At 42.1% G+C, this 23385-nt stretch overlaps 1 protein-coding gene across 1 annotated transcript in view; it reads right to left on the reverse strand.

The window, feature by feature from the left end:
- Positions 1-2037: 2037 nt before the first annotated feature.
- Positions 2038-23385, reverse strand: part of TRAPPC9 (trafficking protein particle complex subunit 9) — a 535580-nt gene continuing 514232 nt past the window's right edge. The window contains exons 23-24 of the mRNA XM_086609585.1: positions 11096-11319; positions 2038-2217 (exon numbers count right to left, since the gene is read on the reverse strand). Of these exons, the coding sequence (XP_086465711.1) occupies positions 2038-2217; positions 11096-11319 (404 nt within the window). The remainder of the gene's footprint in view (positions 2218-11095; positions 11320-23385) is intronic.

The following is a 23385-nucleotide window of genomic DNA, read 5'->3' on the forward strand; positions in this document are numbered from 1 at the left end:
GTAACTGAGACACATGTCAAAAGCAAGCTTTTATGAAGAAGATTAACTGGTTTAATTCCTGCTCTCCTGGGATCTTATTTTTCTGTGTATATGCCTAAGTAGTGGCAGAGAATTCCAACGCATGGCACAAACTGGTCAGCTGAGCTTCACTAATGCAAAAAACATGCCCAACAGCTGCTTGGACCCTCTTTCCATGAGTGTCTCTGGCCCAGAACCACCATGCAAGTCTTAGGAATAGTTATCTTACCAGACACTGCATGCTGGCAGCTGATAGAGCTGCACATCATTGCAAATATATCTTCAGTTGGTCTCAGATTTCCATCAGTTTAAGACTGAAGACTTCCACTCTGGCATTCAAAACTGTGTACAGAGCCACAGCTCAAGAGCAAACACTGATAACATTGCCACAAGACAGTTTTTTAAAGATAATACTCTGCATACACTGGAAATATAGCTATCATGCTATAGCCATAGTTCCCTCAAATTAGAAATATATTTAGGATGAACACATTACAGTCATTTGCAAACATGCAATGAACTGAGTTTTGAGCACTGTCATTCCTATGGAAAATACCAGTCACATCTTTAAGTACCACTAGGTACGGTGTGGAGAGCCAGAATGAGCTATCTGGGCTAGTGCTCCACAGCATGAGCAGGACGGACCAGGTCAGGCATGAAGCGGTGTGCCCACATCTGAATGAAGCCTAAACAAACTGAAAATCTTCAAAGAGGTCGTGCATGTTGATTTAGCACATAGAGAACTAAATGGAGCTAACTGGAGCGCACCTGCCACATCTTGGTTTATCCACCCCCCAAAACTATACTACCACCAAATTTAAGAGCTGCAGGCTGTAAATTTAAGAAAAAAAATGAGACAGGTCTGAAACAAATGGTCCATGAAATAAAATATTAATCATAGAGCTAAGATACCTCCCTGCTTTACATGGGGTAAACACGCGTCTCTTAAACAAAAACATTATTCTGAAAGATAAGAGGCTGAATTTTCAGTACATTCATCAACTACTTTTATGGTCAGGAATTCCATGGCCTTAATTGACTAATAATTAAACTTCATCATTCTAAAAAAAAAAAAAAAGGAAAAAAAAAAACAACCATATAATCAAGCACAGTCTATCAGCATGAAAAATCTGATCAGAAGAGTTTGCAAAAACTCAAGCAAAATGATATTAATGTCCAGCTGATTAATTCTGGTGGCTCTTTAAGTGTTGCAGACACCTCAAGAAATTGTGATGGGCCAGAACAGAACTGCGAAAGCCCAAATTCACAGGCAAGCCCTAGGCAAACCAATAGTTGGCTTATTTCTTTTCTCAAGGACAAAACTCTTTAGCTCTTCATTGCCTTCTTTCATTTCTTGTTCACAGATCTACCAAACTAAAGGCAGTGACTCTACCAGGAGCAAGTGGCACTGGGCTCAGGGGAGGAAATGAATAACTGGAAGCACATTTGCTATTCTTACTTTTAGTGACACAGGAAAAAGCAGCACTACTGCTATTTAATACCAAAGACATCAATTACTCAGCAAACAAGTGAACAAGCCTATGAACAAATCTAGAGGACTACATCTCAAGGGTACATGCCATGGGGCCAGTGTAAGCCAGGAGGAATTTCATACAGATACACAACTCTTGTTGAGAAATGCTAAAATGGGATTATTCAAGTTGGAATTGAGACCTTCAAACACACAGTTAAATTCAGCCCTCTTAAATTCAGCCCTCAAGACCCTTTCAAACCCACTGATATCAATAGAGTATATGAAAGCATAATGCATATATTAGCAGTTTCAAAGGCTTTTTGGAAACAGAGGAAAACTCTAGCATAGTCATCTTTCTCTCTTTTTCTCTCTGAAATTAGCTAAAGCAGCTGCCCAAATGACTATCAGCCAATTCAGAAAGTGTTCAGCTGTTCATCCAAAGTAGGGACTGTGGCCTGGGGTTGGGCAGAAACAAGCTGGGGTCAAGCAGAGGATGTGCCAAGCATTTCTGTGCGCTGTGGTTAATCAAAGAGCACACAGTACATTTATGGCTTAGTTTGGACTACAGGCTCCATAGCACGGATGTGGACACTAGGAAGGCAGAACCAAGAGAGAGGCAGCTCCCTGCTGCAGTTGTCTTCATGAAATTTGATATTCAGGTAGAAATCGCCCGTGTAGAGAAAGAGAAGTGCTCCGAAGTACACCGAGTCTTTGGTTGGCTTCACCTGGAAAAGAGAACGTGAGAACCACTATAATTAAACCACCAAGAAAACAAAATAATTGCACTTTGTAATTCAGTAGCTCCTTCAAACGATCTCGAAGTACTCTAGATTCACACCTCAGTAGTTCCTTCACACAAAACGGAGTAAAGATCTTGTCCCTATTCTAGCAATGGTAAAACTGGAGCATTGAAAATTAAATCCTGTTTTATCCTCTCATGCAGCAAAGCTGTGGCACAGCTCAAACCTGAATACAGATCTTCAGGAGTCAATGATTCCAGAACAGAGTTGGTTTAAGGCAGAGGTCACCCAAGATCTTTTCTTAGACTGCATTTATCAACATCTCTATTAAAGGTCTAAATCATGTCTCTGAACTCATGTTAAACACACGGTTAAACACCATTTAACAACTCAGCAATAACTCAATTCATCCCATCTTATTATTCAGACAATCTGACTGCAAATTCTAATCAGGAATCTTTAATATTCACTATCATTGAAATAATTAAGTTCAGCAAGAAACATCCCACGAAAAGTAGCCACTCTGATTTAACTTGTCCAGATTAAATCCAGAGTTCCCACTGTTTCCACATTTATATATCTCACTAATGACAAAACCATTTACGATCTTTATCTTTACAACGAATAACATCTCAGTCAATCATTTCAGCAAGATGCTTAAGTAATTTCTAACTTTAACAATCCCATGACTGCTCACCATATGACAATGTTTGAATTAATATCTGCTTCCACAAGAAGTTAAATCCAGTTGCAGAGTGCCTAGAATTGGGTTAAAGCTGCTGCAGATGCAAAACATGGAATCAGCACAAAGCCATTCCATTGGATGGAATTTATTCAAAAGATTATGAAAAGGCAGCTTCATGGCAGCAGAAAAGACCCAATAAAGGGCACCTGAGGCTCCTCAGTACTGGTCTTACCTCAGCCAAGACCATCTTATCAGTTCCTTTCTTCTCTCTGGACCCTGAAACCATCAACTTAAGATACTCATGGGGTCATCCTTACTTTCACAGATAGACCTGTGTCCACGTATTTTCTTTTTTACTTGAATACTCATTGGTAATGGGCCTTCTTTTGGCCATCTCCAAACACCTCAGTGTCCATCATGTTACAGAGTCCAATGTTGATTCCAAATGACAGCATGGCATACCACTGGTCAGCCAAGTCGAGACTCAAACCCAACCACAACAGAAACTCTGCTGTTGAATCCAGAAGCACCGAGCTGTCCAGATGTGCTGGACTTGATTGCATTCAGAGTAAGAAAACCTTTGCAAGGGACATCACAAGGAACCAATGGAACATTGCCATCTGGAACAGTGAAGGGATGAGGCTAAGGCTCTGAGACAGGTTATCAGGATTCTTGCCCACTACAAAAAAATTTGGTCATATGGTAAACTGGGACATCAACAATGGGGTATTAACTGGGAAAGTACCTATGGACATCCTTTGCTGAAGAGCGTCTTGCCATTGCATAGGAAGACCAGAACAAGGAAGATGACTAGACCACAGTGAGGGAGAAAGGGGAGACAAACCACTAGAAAAACTTGCGAGGAATGTGGTGCACTTCAAGAATACACCAGAGAGCTGAAACTGCCCCCATCTCCAGTGAGGAAGGTTCTCTGTAGCTTTCAGATGTGAGGGGAATGAGCTGTTTGTTTCCATTTTCTCCTATTCTAGTTTTTTTGGACCTTCATTGCTGGGTCCTTTAGCCAGCAGACATGCACTCTGTATAGTTCCCTGGGGTATCAGGCTTCTTTGTTGAACCTCCCTAAATTGCTGCCCCTGCACAGAGGCCTGGGTGCTCACAAGCATCATCATCATCAGCGCTGGCAGAGTCCAGGGTCCCTTTGGCTTTGGTGCTGAGCACTTTTGCTGACCTACAGCAAATTTCTATCAGCATCGTATCATCCACGTGAGTGATCAGAGCAGCCACAGCTGTTCTCCTGACCTCTGTCCTTGGCATCTCCCCTCCTCGCTGGGTACAAGTTCTTGCCCTCTGGCGTTGTGTCTGGACATGAAGAACAACATCAAGCAGTCTCCGCTCTTGCTTTCTTCCCCTCCTCCCAGAGCTGCCTGCATTATTTCCGCCTCAGTGGAACTGATGTGGGCTTGCATCCCGAGAAGGACAGAGGCAGGCACTAATGCAAGCAATAGGTGGAAGCAAACAGCAAATGAAGCCTCCCCAAGACCACATCTTTTTCAAGCTCCCAGTCCATTTTTCCTGATCTAGTTGCACCATGAAGAAGTATCTGTAACAGCATTGATCAGAGCCCTTCACAAGCAGGAAGATGGCTTCAGCCACATCAGCATCAATGCAGTCTCTTCACTCATTTGAAAGAAGAATCTACATGGTTGCTCATTCCTCCTGCCTTTACAGCACAAGTCTCTGCACCAGTCATCACTTTCTTCATCGTGAGAAGAGCAAGCGAGGCAGGTAGCAGTATGTGTCCTGTTCTGCCTGCAGCCCATCTGCCTGTGTGCAGTATGCACAGACCAGACAACAAAGTTCATGGTTTGGGGACTATCCACATCTGTATAGTCTCTTGTACAACCATTACTCTAATCAACACTTGTGGTTTGGGGAAGAAACAGGGAAGCAACAGTAGCTTGAAACCTTTGCACTGTTGAGATGCAAGTGGCTCTGCGGAAGTTACAAGAAGTTTCATCCAAAATAGTAACTAACTTTGGAAAGTAAGGTTGCCTTGCTAGTGAGGCTGCCTACAAACATTCCCAGAAGACCACAAGAACATCAGCAGCAGTCAGGTCAGTAGAGGGCCAGATCCAACCCAACCGGTGCACAAGGCACAGGACTGATTTTGAAGTTAAACCACCTACATTTAGGTGTCTCTCTGCATGCTATCCAAGCTCCTACTACAGTAAGAAGACACCTACTCAATGCAGCCAGCGCAGCAAACACAGAATGGTCTACCTAACAAGCCTACAGAATCATGATACAGTTGCCTGAACACAGGCACCTTGTGACGTTTGGGATGACCTAAAGCACTAAGGCATCTGCATAGGGATGGTAAGATTTATAGGATAGTTTACAGGATTTCTGGCAGTAGGTGGAGGTCAGGTGGGCTACCTACAGCACCTAAAAGATGGTAGACACCTAATTTTAGGCAACTGAATCTTACTCCTGGAGTCTATGTTAATGTAAGCCATGTTCTACTGGCTCCAGACTACATCTCCATTGACTAATGGGAGCTTAGCTGGCCAGCATCCACGGTAACACTTACTCCTTCAGATATCTCAGACTGGAACTGAATCCACCCAAATGTCTGTAAAGCGGATGTCCACATCTGAGCCAGCGGTTCAACACAAGGATTCATCTGAGCCAGCTGTTCAACACAAGGATGCATCTGATCAAAAGTAGAATGATCTAAACTCCATCAACCCTGATGATTTTGCATGAGCTTTAATAAGGCCAAGTGCAGAGTCCTTCACTTGGGGTATAAAAACCCCAAGCATCGCTATAGGCTCGGGGAAGAGTGGCTGGAGAGCTGCCTGGCGGAGAAGGACCTGGGGGTCTTGATTGACTACCGGCTTGATATGAGCCAGCAGTGTGCCCAGGTGGCCAAAAAGGCCAATGGGATACTGGCGTGTATCAAGAATAGTGTGACCAGCAGGAGCAGGGAAGTGATCCTGCCCCTGTACTCGGCACTGGTGAGGCCGCACCTGGAATATTGTGCCCAGTTTTGGGCCCCTCGCTTTAAGAGAGATATTGAGCTCCTGGAGCGAGTCCAAAGAAGGGCGACTAAACTGGTCAAGGGGCTGGAAAATAAAACTTATGAGGAGCGGCTGAGGGAGTTGGGGCTGTTTAGCCTGGAGAAGAGGAGGCTGAGGGGAGACCTGATTACGGCCTATAAATACTTGAGAAAAGATGGTGGGGAGGTAGGGGAAGGGCTCTTTACATTAGTGTTGGGTGACAGAACAAGAGGAAATGGGTATAAGCTTAGTCAGGGGAGATTCAGGTTGGATGTTAGGAAGTATTTCTTCTCTGAAAGGGTTGTCAGCCACTGGAATAGGCTGCCCAGGGAGGTGGTTGAGTCCTCATCCCTGGATGTGTTTAAGAATAGAGTGGATGATCTACTTAGCGATATGGTTTAATGGGGATTAGGGACGGTTGGACTGGATGATCTCTAAGGTCTTTTCCAACCTAGAAATCTATGAATCTATGAATCTATGATTTGCTCTCCACTGCCTGTGAAGGGAGCTCGGGGTGATTTGTTCAGATGTGTACATGAGTCAGACATTTCCCACTGTAGCTGACAGTACACACCACCCCACTGCTTGCAAGGCATCATGCAGCTAACCTACAAGAAACATGAAGATCGCATACCTGATCCAGACCAAATTTGTGTTGTCATTTGATCTAGCAGCACACAGGTCTGGTAGCGTCACCACCCAGATACGTGCTTACATGTTGTGCCAATCCGAGATGCTGTTGAATACATGCTTGCTGAGTCGAGTCAAGGCAGATTTTACTAAAATTCCACCAAATCATGAAAAAAATGACTGAAGAATCAAGACAAAAATGCCCACATCACTCCTCTGTTCCACTGAGACAGAAGAAAAATTAAGTTTCTAGCTCCAGCCTAATCCTTCCCTGACTTAGGCTACCATGTGGGACTGCGATTGCTTAGAACTAATTACTACTTATTTATACTGCTGTAGTACTTGGGGAGCTCAGTTGGAGATTAGGGCTAGTGCCAGCTACTGTTCGCTGCCCCAAAGAGTTTACAGTGTGGGTAAAACAGCGCCAAGAAAACTAATTTGTTGCAGATGGGCCACAGAAGACCTGCCAGAAGTGAGTAAATGTTCATCACAGCTTCTGAGTTGATTCAAAATGACCATCTACTAATGAATTTCTCCTCATCTCCCACTACCAATCACTTGAGCTAGTGTGTGATAACACACACAGGGAAAGAACCTGATTGAGAATAGTAATGACGAAAGCAGGAACAGCAAGGAAAGATGAATCGCTGGTAGTTACAGGAATCTCCATAGAAGACAATATTTTTGGTTTTAATTTGGCAAGAAGCAACTCTGTCTGATCAACTAATTAGTCAAAAAAAAAAAAGCATTAGTAAGAACTAAGAATTTTTAATAATATGGCTAAAGCTAAACTTCAGATTGTGAAGCAAGACAAAAAATAACAACGCAATATATTTTAATGGGTTGAGGTTCACTGTGTTATCTCATGTTTCAAAACCTTTCACCAAAAAAATGTCTACTGCTGAAGTCACTTTTCTCTTAAGTACAGGCATAGAAAGGTAAGGTTACCCAAATTAAAAGTTATGCTTAAACCCAGAGATTTTACTTAATTTAAAATGCATGGGAATATCTCAATATCCTTTAAAATCTTCAGTAAAAGAATTTACTTTTTGAAGTAGTATATCGCAGCAGAGACTTTGTGACACAAACCCAGGCTGCTGCACTGAATTGAAGTAAGAGCACAAAAAGGTGAACAAGCACTTACTACGTTACTTCCAAGATAAATCATCTAACCTGGACTTCAAGCCACAAGAAAGAGAAATACAAAATTGTCTGACTTTTTACCCTTTAAACAATTTATACTCATACTGTGAAGCAGCATGTGCATGCTGAAATTCCTGTATGTATCCTCTGTCTTCTAAATAGCAGCAGAAACTGATTTGAAACTTTTTAATTCGGAAATGAAAACAATTGTGATTTGCTGAGCATCATGCTTAATATGAAATTAATATTTAGGAAAGTAGAAAAGGTTCGGAGGGTTTTTTTGTGTGTGTGGTTTTTTGTTTGTTTCGTTTATTTTTCCCCCCAGAGAAATCACGTTCAATTGAGCACCAATAGTGTTGTAGTTTTTGCATCAGCATGACAACAGGCCAGACATTCAGGTCATGAGAAGTATCTTCTCTTGGTGTAATACGTGATGCTCCCACTCGTTCTTGACCATACACCAACGATACACCAAACCATATGCGAGTCCTCCATCCTCCTTCTCCCACCCAGCTCAGCTGTGCAATAAATCATGTCACCACCTCCTTGCCAGTGTCAGTGTAAAGTCAACCCAATTAGCTTAAACTGCTGACGAACGTAGTTTTTACTAAACTGGCCAACTTTGCACGAAAAAGAATGCTCACATCATCTCTCCTGCTGGGTCTGCTGGAGAAATGGGGACCATCTTCCAGAGAGGGGCAGAAACAAGCAGCTGGGAAACGGTAGCATCTCAAGCCACCTCCATGAAACAAGCAAAATAAGCATTTGCCTATGACCTCAGTTTGTAAAAATAATGGGCAGATGTTTAATAGCTTAGAAGAGCACTGAGTTACACCAGGAGGGAATCCGGTCCAGTCTCTCAGCTTTCATTTATAAAAAAGAGAAATGATGATTCTCTTTCATCTCAGTGATGAGCTTCTTCGACTTCTTAACCAGCGTCTGTCTGAGTTTCTGCCAAACTCAGAGCATGGGCTAAATTCCGAGTACGTTCGTTCTTCCCCGAAGCATCAAACGCACAAACCAGGACTTTCTTCTTGTCCCCAAAACAGGTGCGGCTTTCTGAAATCTTTTTTCCATTACTGAATTAGTTATTACGGGCGATGAAAGGGCCTCTGACAGCATTGGGTACATTGAAGAATTTTCTTCCATGATGAGGGCTCTATGCCTCAAAGAAATACGACTAAGCATTTTCTCTGAGAGTCTGTGTCGGACAAGTATCAATACTACCTACCGTGAAATATAACACTTCTTGTGTAAGAGTCAACATTTTCTTCATTTCCCCTTTTTTGGATGAAAAGGAGGACAAATAGCAGAAAACAACTCTATTTTTAACTTATCAAGGATGGTGTTTACAGGAGAAATGCCACAATAATGAACAATGGGGCAACGTAACGTATGAGAAGGCTGCCTGGGCAGGCACAAGAGATGTGACCTCCTGACTCTTTGCCCCATAGGAGTCTCAATCAGAAGGTAAGAATATATGACGCTGACATCTCTCTTTTCCCTCATTAGCCTGGAGGGTTAGGCCCTTCAGCAGCTGGGCATCCAAACACTACCACTCTGATTAAAAAATCCACATTGTCAGAAAGAGAGTCAAAGCAAGCCATCTCTTGATTATTTCTGTTGACATATTTAAATTATTCAGCTAAGAATATAGTTAGCCCCCATTAAAATTCAAGTTGATGGTGTATTCCAGGCTCATTAGCTTTTTTGAAATATTTTCTTCCCATGATGAGTAATTGAAAAATATGCATGACAACCGTGGTTAACCTTTAATTTCTTTCTTACTAAGATTCACTTAAATATTCAGTTTTGACAGGTACATTTTATTAGCTATCCGAAGAGCCAGTCGAAGCAAAAGTCCTAAGCACTATCTCAAACACTGACCCTCTTCTCCATGTTTATTTTATAAGTTACCAGAAATATTGTTTATTCCACTCTGCAGTACTGTCCATATGTTTTTCATTCTTTTTTTTTTCTTGTTGCTGTTTTGGGGGTAGGGATGTGGGAGAGAGTAGTTTTATCTTTATTTTCAGTGTCTTGCCTTGGACACAAAAAGCTCCTAGACTTCAATTTTCTAAAGAAGAGATTGAGAGAAAAATAAAACTCTCAATTGTTCTAAAAAGGGACTTTTTTGTCTCATTTTAAGCATGTTTTCTATTTTTCTTTATGGTTTTATAAGAGTATCTTAAGCAACAAGGAAATGAGCCAGCTCATCATATTGGTCATTAATGTTTAGCATTTTCTTTCTGTAGTCTGTTGCATTTCCTCAGGACCTTACTAAAACTGATTTGCCGAATTCCTTGGCTCAGCCTGAAGAATATCTTAAGGACTAAAGAGAAAAAGTTACTTAAAATCTATCACTGCAGGCTGCACCAGATGGCTCAAGGAACTGGCAATATGGTATTAACTATTTTATCTAGGTTACCCATTCACATTTAGTCAGATCTGGAGTCACCAAAAGTTACTGTCTCTGATAGTTTGCTAGAGGTTTACATGATAGGAAATTACAGTCTTAAATAATTTCAGAAAGATGATTCTATATCCCTAAACCTAGCAGTACCTTTAGCAAGAGTTTCCATAATCATAGAATCATAGAATGGTTAGGGCTGGAAGGGACCTTCAAAGGTCATCTAGTCCAACCCCCCTGCAAGGAACAGGGATATCTCCAACTAGATCAGGTTGCTCAGGGCCTCGTCCAACCTGGCCTTGAACGTCTCCAGGGATGGAGCATCCACCACCTCTCTGGGCAACCTGTTCCAGTGTTCTACAACTCTCATGGTAAAAAATTTTTTCCTAATATCCAACCTGAATCTACCTCCCTCTATTTTAAAACCATTACCCCTTGTCCTATCACAACAGGCCCTCCTGAACAGCCTCTCCCCATCTTTCTTGTAGGCCCCCTTGAGGTACTGGAAGACCGCTATAAGGTCACCCCGGAGCCTCCTCTTTTCCAGGCTGAACAGCCCCAACTCTTTCAGCCTGTCCTCATAGGAAAGGTGCTCCAGCCCTCTTATCATCTTCGTGGCCCTCCTCTGGACCCTCTCCAACTGGTCCATGTCCTTCTTATGTTGGGGGCTCCAGAACTGGACACAGTACTCCAGGTGAGGTCTCACGAGGGCAGAGTAGAGGGGGAGAATCACCTCTCTCGACCTGCTGGCCACGCTCCTCTTGATGCAGCCCAGGACGCGGTTGGCCTTCTGGGCCGCAAGAGCACATTGCCAGCTCATATTGAGCTTCTCGTGCTCATGGTGCTTTCATCATGGTGCTTTCCGAAAATTAATCTGCCTTAAAATGCACAATTGAATAACGAAGCTTTTTTCTTTTTTTTTTTTTGCAAACGCATGTCATCCAGAATCATGATTCATTTGATAGAAAGACTTACTGAATCGATGTAGAAGGTGTTGGATCCCACAAAGGTGATGGCATCTTGCAGCTCATAGTTGTGCACCCCATTTTGGTAATCCTGGTAGGGTGTCACGGTGAGAGCGAAGGGGCCCACGCTGTGTTTGCTCCAGTTGGTCAGCTTCACCTCCAGAGGGATGGGGTCTCCCACTTTGCAGTCCACCACAATATCACAGTCACAAAGCTTGCCGTCAACGAGGATATCTGCAAATCAAGAAAACAATTCCACATTAAGTTGGACTCCTGCTTTAGAAACCACATTAAATTGGACTCCTGCTTTAGAAACTGTATTAATCTTCATAGGAACCTTAACAAGAAAAAGTAACCAATCTGAAACCAAGAGTGCACGATGGTTAACCTTAGGAAAGAAAACCCAACATTGCAATGTTGTGTAGGGTAGTGTTGCAGGGAAATTACTTGTAAGAACCAGTTCATGAAGGTCTGATATCTGTCCACATCTGTTGAAAGAGCTTTGAAAAAAAACGAATTGCAATCTACACACAGGCACCAGAGATAATTTTTGTAACCTCCTCCCTTGAAGGCCAAAGCCACAGATGACAACTCATGCTTCTCCTGCACATCAACAGCATCAGGTGGATGGAAATACAAACAGGAATCATCAGTACAAATTGTAGTTAGATAGATCCAGAGCTGGATGCACATGTTCACATGTTGCAGCTGGAATAAATCCTCCTGTATAGAGGTGACCTTTTGGAGCAGGACAGACACTGCCAGAATTTGCAATGTAATACATACATTCAAGTCCAGATAATAAGAAAAAAAAGGGTTTTTAAAATTATACAGCAGTACTATGAGCTTGTTCACTCTTTGCGCTTTAATTCATTCTGGAATTTCTATTTTTAACTTTCTACTTTTCTTTCCCTTACTGGGTTAGAAGAAAATATAAAGCCTCTAAATTGTTTACTGCTGGGACAACGACAGCCAGAGTAATGTGTCCACTAACCTTGCCCATTTGCTTATACAGAACCAAAATGTTTCATTACCAACACACTACGAAATTGCTAGTCCAATTCCCCGCTCTGAAAGGATTCCCAGTTGGGCAGTATTACTGTATTTTTCAGATGAGGGTTATCTCCGATGCACTATTGATACAGGAACATTTCTAATTCACTATGGGTTCATGTTCAAAGATAACAGAAAGCCCATGGCACATGTAAGAAAGCATCCTCTGTGAATACCTATCCCCACAATCTCATATACCCACGAGACATTTCGATCACTCCAGCTTGCCTTACAACATGCAGCATATTGTTCCTCTGCCAACAGTATCGTATTTACATTAGTAACATCCCCTCTTAAAGAAAAGACACTATGCTTCAGGAGCTTTCGCAGAAAAAAACATTTTACACCAAAGTGGTTTCTTCTTTTTTTTTTTTTTTTTACTTATTTTTGTTTTGTTGCCTTAGACAAAAAACTACAAAATGATGCATGTTCTCGTGATGCCCTTTAGCCTGGCAAACTGAACAAGCCTTAGCGCAGCAACTGGAAAAAAAAAAAAAGCTAATGCTAAAGAAGAAACAAGTTCAGAAAGGGACATTTATTCCAGAGGTCAGGTCAGCAAAGCTGAACTACCCAGATGAAAACCTCTCCTTGACCAAAGCTGCCCAAATGTAGCAGCAAGTCTGAGATACAAGAGGCTTGGCAGAGCGAGAACAAAGAAACCCTGCAGTGCTCAAGCTGCAGCTATCCAAAACCTGTGCCGGTGTCGCAGTTGGAACAGTCCCCATGCCAAACATCCCTTTCCAAAGGAGACACTTGTTTTTTGACAACGAGAGCACTCGTGAGGCCACATCTGGAGCGCTGTTTCCAGTTATGGGTTTGTCAATACGGGAGAGACACGGACATACCGGAGAGAGTCCATCAAGGGCCATGAAGAGGATTAAGGGACTGGAGCATCTCACCTATGAGAAAAGGCTGAGAGAGCTGGGACTGTTCAGCCTGGAGAAGAGAAGTCTCAGGGGAATCTTATCTTACTGAAGGGAGGGAGCAAAGAGGATGGAGCCAGGCTCTTTTCAGTGTTGCACAGTGACATGACCAGAGGCAATGGGCACAAACCGAAACAAAGGATGTCCCCTCTGAACATCAGGAAGCACTTTTTTACTCTGAGGGTGACTGAGCACTGGCACAGGTTGCCCAGGAAGGTTACAGAGTCTCCATCCTTGGAGATGTTAAAAAGCAGTTTGGACATGGTCCTTGGCAAGTGGCTGTAGGCGGCCCTGCTTGACCAAGGGGTTAGACCAAATGACCTCCAGAGGTCCCTGCCAACCTCAGCCATTCTGTGATTCTGTGAAAATAAGTTATAATCACCACTGCGTTTTAGGAAAGGGCTAGAAAATCTGTTTAGCATTGGATTTCTTTTGCAATAGCACACTCTAATGTTATGGGCTCTCCTGACCAACATGATCAAATTGCTTCTTGCAGGATTGCCCTAAAATCATGGAGATGAAGTGGGATTTATAATAGTATACCATTATCTGGGATTAACTGGCTTGAATTTTTCAAAACACAAAGATGTGTGTGTGCGTGTGTGTATAATTTTTATGCCTCCCAGTCTCCTGCCACAGAAGTGAAGTCCAGTTGCTTCCTTCAAAAGAAATGCATTTATATAAATTCATGACTTTATATCAGTTTATGTTTTTAAGCTTCTCCCTGCAAGGTAAATGCTTTCATTCAAAAAAAAAAAAAATCTATTTTTTTCTGGTTCCTCCTGCCAGTGGGTCTTACAGCTGCGAGAACGGTTAGCTCCCCAGACCAGCATGAACCTTCAGAAATACCCACTAAGCTCAGTGGATGAATCTTTAATTTCAAGCTGCTCATCAACTTGCCTTTTAGCTTTAAAATTCGATGCTCTGCTCCAGGAATTGTAAATGAACCCTTTGCCCTCTGTCTCCACCTTTGTGTCTAATAATAGCTCAGAGCATTGCTTCCCAATATCTTCATGTGGAAATGGAAAATCCAAACAAAAGGGAAGCAATTAAGTCTGGCTTAACCAGGTTAGTTTTATTTCATACTCCTAAAAAAAAAAATTCAATTCTTTTAAGATTGATTTAAGAGCGTGTGTGTGCACACGTGCATGTGTACATATTGAGAGATTATTTCCTTCCCTCCCAGCACACCCTTCCCTCCTGCAGTACCGAAGCCAAGGATCTCAATGAGATGTCAGATGAGAAAACACACACGGCTGGCGTGCAAAATACTATGGAAAGGAGTGTTTAAAAACAGTCCCCTTTCATCAGAGAGAACAGCTTGGTTTGACAGGCAGTTTTACTCCCTTCCTGACACAGAAAACATCTCATGGACCATACGGATTTGCTTTAATATTTTCATCCACGAACAGAGGAAAAGCCATGTGTACAGGGTCCCATTTCTGCAGATTTAGCTCACTCACACAGATGGCATATAAAAGCTGAGACTGCTCACACCACTGCTATGAGAGTGAATCATTATTGGCTCCAGCATACAGTAGCTCTGAATTAGAAGACACAGTTGCTAGCACAGAACACAGTGGTGACCGTATCTCCCTCTTGCAAAGATTCTGATGCAAGAAAAACTGTATTTCAAAAACTTAGAAGGAACAAGTTGAATGCAAACAGCATGTATAGACTACATAAAAAAGGTGGACATGTAAATTCTGGCTGTCAGGGAAAAAAAAAGCAAAAAGACCTGGCAATCTCCTTTCAATTAAAAGTTAAATCCTTTTTTAAGTACTTTAATAAGCCAACAGAATGCTGCTTTCTAATTTTATTTTTTTCCCTCTCTCTCTCCCCCCTTTCCTGCTAGTTTACCAGCTCATGTCCACTACGTTGGCATTCTTGGGTGCCAATACTACCCTGCAATGCTTGACAGCCATGAAAAAAGGGAAGACACAGTCTCTGCCACAACCCATGAACAGACACGGGACCACTCTGAGGAAGTGCAGGATATTTTATTTCTAGGATCTTCTCTAAGTGATCACTGTACCAAGGGAGAAAATGTCCAACATATTTTGAAAAGCAGAGGATGAAGATAATACAAGCCACTGAGAATCATAGAATCATTTAGGTTGGAAAAGACCCTTAAGATCATTGAAGAATGGGTGAGAAGGGTGATTGGAAAGCCTTGCTTTTTCACTGATGGCCTTAGCCAAGCCTTTTAAGATCTTGATGAATTCACATTTTAGTTGGAAAAACTACTTCATGGCCAGTTGATAGGTGGTGCTTATTGACAAAACAATGCCTGGGAGACCATTATAAGAAAATAATATATCACATTTCATGTGGTGTCTGTCTTTCAGGATCTCAAAAATCAAGAAAAGGGAATGAATGTTACTAACGGGAAGACAACCACTATTCCACAAGAAAAACATCATTTACCATCATTTGCCAGGTGCACTTCTGTCTACATTACCCAAAGGAGCAGCTTGGAAATGAATACCAAACATTATTAACATTTTGTGTTATTTACTCTGCTCATGTTAACATATAGTAAGTTGTTCTTGCTACTTTGTCAAGTTCCCGCGTAAGCACTTGCAACTCATGGGCCCACCTGTACGTCAAGAGTCCTGAGTCATGGCTAATTGCATTTCCGCACCCAACTCCCTGTTTGCCACTGTAAAAATTTAATTTTGGAAAGCTGCATACAAATACATATTTAATCTCAGTGGAAATGCACATTCCAGCAACGTTTACTCTCCTCGCTCAAGTTTGCGTTGATTTTAAAAAAACAGGCTGCAGAGGAAGGCAGGGTGTTTGCTCATCTTTACAGTGGGAAGTGGAGAAATTGCCATTAGATATTTGCTTTTAAACTTGATGTTGAAACCTCAACTGATGCAGATGCATTGGCCCCTGCCATTCGCTGCAGCTGAGAAGACAATCAAAGAGGCATGGCTTTGCACAAACAAGTAGGTCAACAAAATTCGAGGCAGTAGATGCTCAAATGAGTAAATACATCTCACATAAGAGGTAAAAGAGATCTTCGAGCCCAGCAAAGCAAGCTTTGCTCAACTGTACTGTGATAGTTAGGGGAATTTTAGCCAATCGACAATTTTTTTATGCCTTTAGAGCTATTCCAAAATACTAGTTTTACTCATCTCAGTCTGTGAACTGGGAGAGCCATGGTCTGAGGAGGGGAGTAGAGCAGCAACGCTGACATCTCTAGATAACGTCTATCAAGTATTTCAATGGAGGAAAGCCAATGACCATAAGGCCAAGCCAGAGCTGCTGCAGTGAAAGTCTTGCAGAATGATTCAGATTTTGTGTTCACCAAATCTAAAGTGCTGATTTGTCTGCCCAGGCTGGCTTTTCTTCTAATTGCCCTAAAAGAGCAATGAACGGGCCAGCCGTACTGTCTGGAATAACTTTTTTTTTTCCTGCCCTCTTCTGCAACAATGTTTGTTCAAGATTTTGCAAGGAACTTAACAATGCAAAGAGAATTCTTTTTCTTTTTTTTTTTTTTAATCATTCATTTAGAAAATGGTTGAACAATTCTGTTCATTTCTGATCTTATATATTATGCAGATGGAAGAAAGATCAGAATGCAGAAAAAAAAACTGTACTAAAGGCAAACTCTTACAGAGCAAGCTGATCCAGCCTGTCACCAAATAAGCAAGCTCCCTGTCCCTCCTCTCATGCTGTATCCCAGGCCAGCAACAGTTTTAGCAGCTTGTTATGTGGGGTTTAGTTGGCTGCTTAGAAGAGCCAACAGATAACGTGGCATCCTGTGTGGTGTGGATGACATGCTGGAGGGAAGGGATGCCATCCAGAGGGACCATGACAGGCTGGAGAGGTGGGTGTGTGAGAACCTCATGAAGTTCAACAAGGCCAAGTGCAAGGTCCTGCACGTGGGTCGGGGCAATCCCAAGCACAAGTACAGGCTGGGTGGAGAATGGATCGAGAGCAGTCCTGAGGAAAAGTACTTGGGAGTGCTGGTGGATGAGAAGCTCAACATGAGCCAGCAATGTGCGCTGGCAGCCCAGAAAGCCAATTGTGTCCTGGGCTGCATCCAAAGAAGAGTGGCCAGCAGGTCGAGGGAGGAGATTCTGCCCCTCTACTCTGCTCTCGTCAGATCCTGCCTGCAGTATCACATTCAGCTCTGGGGCCCCCACCATAAGAAGGACATGGAGCTGTTGGAGAAGGTCCAGAGGAGGGCCACGAAGATGATGAGAGGGCTGGAGCACCTCTGCTATGAAGACAGGCTGAGAGAGTTGGGGCTGTTCAGCCTGGAGAAGAGAAGGCTCCGGGGTGATCTTATTGCAGCCTTCCAGTACTTAAAGGGGGCCTACAGGAAAGCTGGTGAGGGACTTTTTACAAGTGTGTGTAGTGATAGGACACGGGGCAATGGATTTAAACTGAAAGAGGGCAGATTTCGATTAGATCTAAGGAAGAAATTCTTCACTGTGAGGGTGGTGAGGCCCTGGAACAGGTTGCCCAAAGAAGTTGTAGATGCCCTATCCCTGGAAGTGTTCAAGGCCAGGTTGGATGAGGCTTTGAGCAACATGGTGTAGTGGAAGGTGTCCCTGCCCATGGCAGGGGGGTTGGAACTGGATGATCTTTGAGGTCCCTTCCAACCCAAACCATTCTATGAGTCTATGATTCTATTGGGACAACAGGTTCCTTGATTTTTTTTTTTTTTTATGTATCCCCTCCAATATATGAACCTAAACACTCTGTTTTCCCTCTTCCCACTTGTTCTCCCTCATGTAGACCATTTCCCTTTCATTTTCCAAACCATTCATGCAAATTATTTACACATAGAGATATAGCATTGGTTACATTTGTTTGTCCATTACGAGGTCCTGCAGTATTTCCAGAGCTGAATACATCCATACAAAAGATATTTCTATGAATATAAAAACCTTTTTTTTCTGTCACTCTCATAATGAAAATGCTGAATGGTTATTTAATAGCACAAGAGCCTCATAGTTATTTGCATGAAATCTTCTGTATGTGGTTTGGATCTGCTCCTCCAAACCTGAGCATTTTAACTTGGAATCACATCCTCATGTTCATTCATTGTTATACTGGCACAATACTGAGCCAAATCCATCCTCTGCATAATTTTGTTGCAGTCAATAGTAAGAGAGCACAGAGGTATACAGATGTTCCTATTGTAACACCTTCACATTACACAAATATCTCACCTTGTCAACTACTGCTACTCCTGTCCTGGAAAGTACCCCTATACTCAGAGCCTGCTGATCCAAAACCCCTACGGACCTGCAGAGTTCCGCTCCTCTTTGGGTCAAAGCCCTTGGATAGGGATGAATAAAAAATACAGGAAAGATACGAACAAACTAGTGCAGCTTCCTGCAAGTACCAACAACCCAGAGACCTTCTGCTAGCACAGGGGCGCGGACCTGAAAACAAGAAAGTTGGCAGAGGATGGGATGACCGAACACGAATGTAGGCTAGAGAAAGAGGCAATTGCTTTCACAAGACCTCTGAGCCACCCTATTCCTGGCAGACTTCCCATTCCCAAACATTTTACAATTGAATTAAGGACACTTTATTCACTCCAAAAGCAATTAAAAAGAAAAACACATTTAAAAGATAGTTCTAGCAACAATAAGCAATTAGTCTTTGATAATTGTCTGTGTCTTCCTATTTAATCACACTTTTGCAGTGGCCAGTATGCTGATGACAGATCTCGACTGGTCCGATTACCGTTCTTGCCAAATCGTTTTGAGTTTGTGTCTGTTCTTAACTCTGTGATGACAACAGACTGAGGATGCTGCAGCATCCCTGTAGGACTCGTTTGCAAAAGGATTTTTCAACCTTGTTCGTTTGCACCAAGTAAGCTTTCTTCCTCCAAATCAGTATAATGTTTATGTCCAATTTTAATCTCCAAATCTATCCCTGGCAGACACGTGATCAGCGTTCAGTTTCAGTGCTACTTGATCTCAGCTGTAAACATTTAGATGTAGTACAAAAATACCAGGGTAACGCTAGCTGAAAAGAGAAGCATGAACATGACTGGTGCTCTGGGTGTGACAGCCTCCAACTTGTACTCGGCATCTTGAAACAGCAAACATGAATGCACATTAACTACAGATTTATTTAAGAAATGAGTTGTTCAGTTTAACCTCTCTAGTTTTGGTGTGAGTTATTTTATTTTGCACGTGCCTTTTACGATAGACATTTCTTCTGCCCTGTGAAATTGCTGGCACACGGATAGTACTTGCTTGTCTCATTTCTCCTCTGGCAGGCAAGATAACCTGTCATTTAGTGATTTGCCCAATTTGCTACCAAAGTGAAAAACACTTCAGAGTTTGTACTCTTTGTGTCCAGTCCTAATCTAAATGCTCAAAGGTAGACCTCTAAAATTTTATAATTCTCAAAGCTTTGTGTTTTCCAGAGAGCCTGAGCTCCTTTTGCCTTACTTTAAAATATTCCATGACATAGTCCCAGCTTGCTTAAATAGTCTCATTTCTGAATGTGGGCCAACCCCTTTTTATCTATTCATCACAAGCAGGTTTGCAGAAGACTTCTTTTGATTATCTGCTACACAGCCAGAAGGTCAGGTTGGCATACAGCGTATGCGCGTGTTTTGAAATTTCACGATCCCAGGATTTGCATGTTATTTTAGGTTATTGAAAACTTTCTTTCTTTAGTTTATCTGTGTCTGGACTAACTTCAGAGCATTCTTACCCTACCTGGTGGGGAAAAAAAAAAAAGAAAAGGAAAGGAAAAAAGGAAGAAAAAAAAAGGAAAGGAAAAAGGAAGGAAAAAAAAAAGGAAAGGAAAAAAGGAAGAAGAAAAAAAAGCCCTATATTACATTTAAACAAAACTCATCCACACTAGGATATATCATATAGCACTATTTTTTGTATAGTGGCAGCTTTGTGCAAAACCACTGCAGATCATGAATAAAGTGGCTTAGCCTACAGCTTACTGAAAGAAAATCACCTTATGCCTCACTGGTTGCAAACGAGACTTAAAATTTTCTCCTTCTTTCTGCCATTCTGCAATGACAAGTGTGAGACAAACCTCGTCCTCTCCAGAGCAGATTTTTAAAGGTCTCGTGCAACCTTTGTGAGAGTTTCTGACTTGTGGCTGAAAAGGTAATGGTAAAAAAAAGAGTTTGTAGCCCTTATGTGAGGGGTTGTGAGTCTGTCTGATCTCAAAGCAGGTTTAGTCTAGACACTACGTAGATTGGAGACCTCCAGGGAGTGTTACCTGCTCTAGAAATCAGCGATAAGGGTGGTGATTGTGCCACATTTCCTATGGAGAGAGCAGTGAGCTAGCACGTGGTCACAACAGAAGTAACGCCTGCTTAACAGCAGAGAGGCGAAGCTAGGCTCCTGCCCTCAATTCTGTGCAAGCAAAGTCAAATATGTGGAATTCACCACACAATCTACTTATCTAAACTCTCACTGCATATATATGGCAATATGGAAGTGGAAACCATTTTTCTGGGTTTTCTGGTGTTTCAAGTGGAATCGGTATTTTCCTCATCGGCAATTCAACAGGCACATGGGGTACTCCGGACTCTTATGTAGGTAAGGGATCAAACCTAACAGATAGCTGTTTTTTAAACTGCTAGTTAAATTAATCCTATCTGTAGTATAATTGTTGTTTTTGAGGAGTATTTGTGGTTCCTGCAGGATGAAATATACTATTTACTGACTGAAGCAGAAGGAACGCAGCAACACAGTTGAGAAGAGAGACAGCAGGTATCTCCATGCCCAGATGTGCAGAGACATAGAAGCAGCATGCTTTAAGAAAGCAAAAAAAAAAAGTGATACTGATTATTCAAAGAAAAATGATGGGTACATGACCCATTTTCCATGCTTGTCTTAAAAAAGAACAATGAAATATTGCATAAGGTGTCCAGGCCGTAAGAATTTTTGTATCCTTGTAGAGCAGCCAAAGCCTGGTACAAGGTAATATATAACCCCCTATTAGCAGGCGGGTAGATGATTTACCACATTTCAGTAACTGTGTAAATACGAGCAGTAGGACACTGAGCCTCACGGGCCTCCTTTAGCCCAACCACGACTGAAACGCAACGAGCTGAACTAAATGAGAGATATTAAACAGCTCCAGGTACAAAAGTTGTACCGCAGCACTTCATGGACAGGGAAGGTGTGACGTGGTTACCAGACCACACGTGGCTAATGTCTACAGATCGAAGTTGCTCAAAAGCAAAGGCGCACATTAAAAGGGACATATTCTTAATGAAGTTTCATAGAATCATAGACTCATAGAATGGTTTGGGTTGGAAGGGACCTCAAAGATCATCTAGTTCCAACCCCCCTGCCATGGGCAGGGACACTTTCCACTACACCAGGTTGCTCAAAGCCTCATCCAACCCGGCCTTGAACACTTCCAGGGATGGGGCATCCACAACTTCTCTGGGCAACCTGTTCCACTGCCTCACTACTCTCAGAGTGAAGAATTTCTTCCTTTAATCTAAATCTCCCCTCTTTCAGTTTAAATCCATTGCCCCTTGTCCTATCACTACACGCCCTTGTAAAAAGTCCCTCTCCAGCTTTCCTGTAGGCCCTCTTTAAGTACTAGAAGGCTGCAAGTTTCAAGTTCAATTTCTTTGAATTTCAGTCACAGCGTATCTCAGTCTAATGACTCTAAGTTGCTTTACTTACCATTGGATTGAGTTAAATTTTTACTATTTTTCCTACGTATGGTTAGTCCATCGTGCCATTTTTGCATTAAGACGTGAGACAGTAATCCAGGTAGATGTGACTTGGAAACTATCAAGCCCTACTATGTGTGCTATGACTTCTTTATTCTGATTGCATCCTTCTTCTGCATCATGACCTGTCTCAAAATCCAATTTGAATCCACAAAAGAGCTGCACTGATAGATATTTGTAGACTGAAGTTTTCAGTCATCCTCTGTGACACAAATCCATATTTCTCCTTGCTAGATAGAATACGAACACACAAATAACAATCAAACTTACTGAAAATAAGAAATCTTTAAGCCTAGGGTCATCAACCCAAACAACTTTTGGCCTCTCTCTGAGATCTTTCTGTTAATAATTTACTACTTGCTAAAACTGAACATGCTCAGAACCTAGCTCCTGAATTTTTCATGAAGTCTTTTCCTTTCCATACATGTCTTAATTTCAGAAATAAAATCAGACTCTTTCCTGCCAATCTCGGCTATCTCTTTGACTTGATCTCCTCTCATGACTCACACCTCCAGTCTGTGATTAAATCCTGATGTCACTTTCTACAAAACTTCTCCAAATTTGACCTTTTCACTCTGCCTACATTTCCAAACCCTTGTCTAAGATCTAATTGGATGCATAAGCTCTCCAATAGACTTGAGAGGGGAAGGTGACTTCCAGAAGATAAAGAAAAACATTTTAATTATAAGCTTTCAAAATCCCTATGCTGGCTCATCAAGGTACCAAGTCCTTATGGGAATACTGTCTTACACTAAACTAAACATAAAACCTGAGGATTTATAGGACATGCAGGAAGGGAGAGAGAGGCTAAAAGGAAACTCAACCATAAGGAAAACTAAATTAAAACAAAAATAATGCTATTTAAAGGAGAACTCTTTGATTAGAGAGTTAAAGTAAGAGCCCAGAAACCTGTCCTTCCACATCACTACATTCTGAAGGAACGGAGACCTCAGATTGCAGCACAGTGAAGTTCAGAGAGGATGAAAACTTTGAGTTTAAATAAAATTACAAATTAAATATTGGGGGAGAGAGAAGAAAAGAAACACCAAGTTCAGCTAGAGAGAGTAAAAAATTAAACCCTCTCCATATTCAAGGCTGCGAGCCATGCCTTGGGCTTCACCTGTCAAGTGCTGCAAAGCATTCCTGCAAATCCCTCTCCTTTTAATTGGCCATTCGGGTGGCAAAACCGTTCCTCGCTCCAACCCTGCAACCGTGCTCCAGCCCACCGAGACGCTGGAAAAAATGAGCAATGAGCAGGTGTCAAATTCTGTCCTTTTATCTTCCGCTTTTAAAAGACAGATACAATTATGTGCAAACCAGCGTAGTGTGGCGGCTGATTAGGTCTCTTTTCTAAGAATTATTTGCACAAGGCTCTGTGCACAGTCCGGCCCGAGCTATCGGCTCATCTACAGAAGCAGTATTGTGTCTGCTCTACCTTCTAGAGACTCACAGATGTATAAGCAGAGAAGAGAAATTATTAACTCCTCACCCTCCATGGCAGGCAAAGCAACACCACATCGTTTAACAAACTCTCACTGGTGCAATCTTTCAATGGTTATGTATTTCGAGATTACGTGTGCATATTTGATGAGAATCAGTGGAATGCCTAAGAAATGAAGA

This window comes from Tauraco erythrolophus, chromosome 3 (genome assembly GCF_009769465.1).
Source record: "Tauraco erythrolophus isolate bTauEry1 chromosome 3, bTauEry1.pri, whole genome shotgun sequence".
Taxonomy (NCBI): Eukaryota; Metazoa; Chordata; class Aves; order Musophagiformes; family Musophagidae; genus Tauraco; species Tauraco erythrolophus.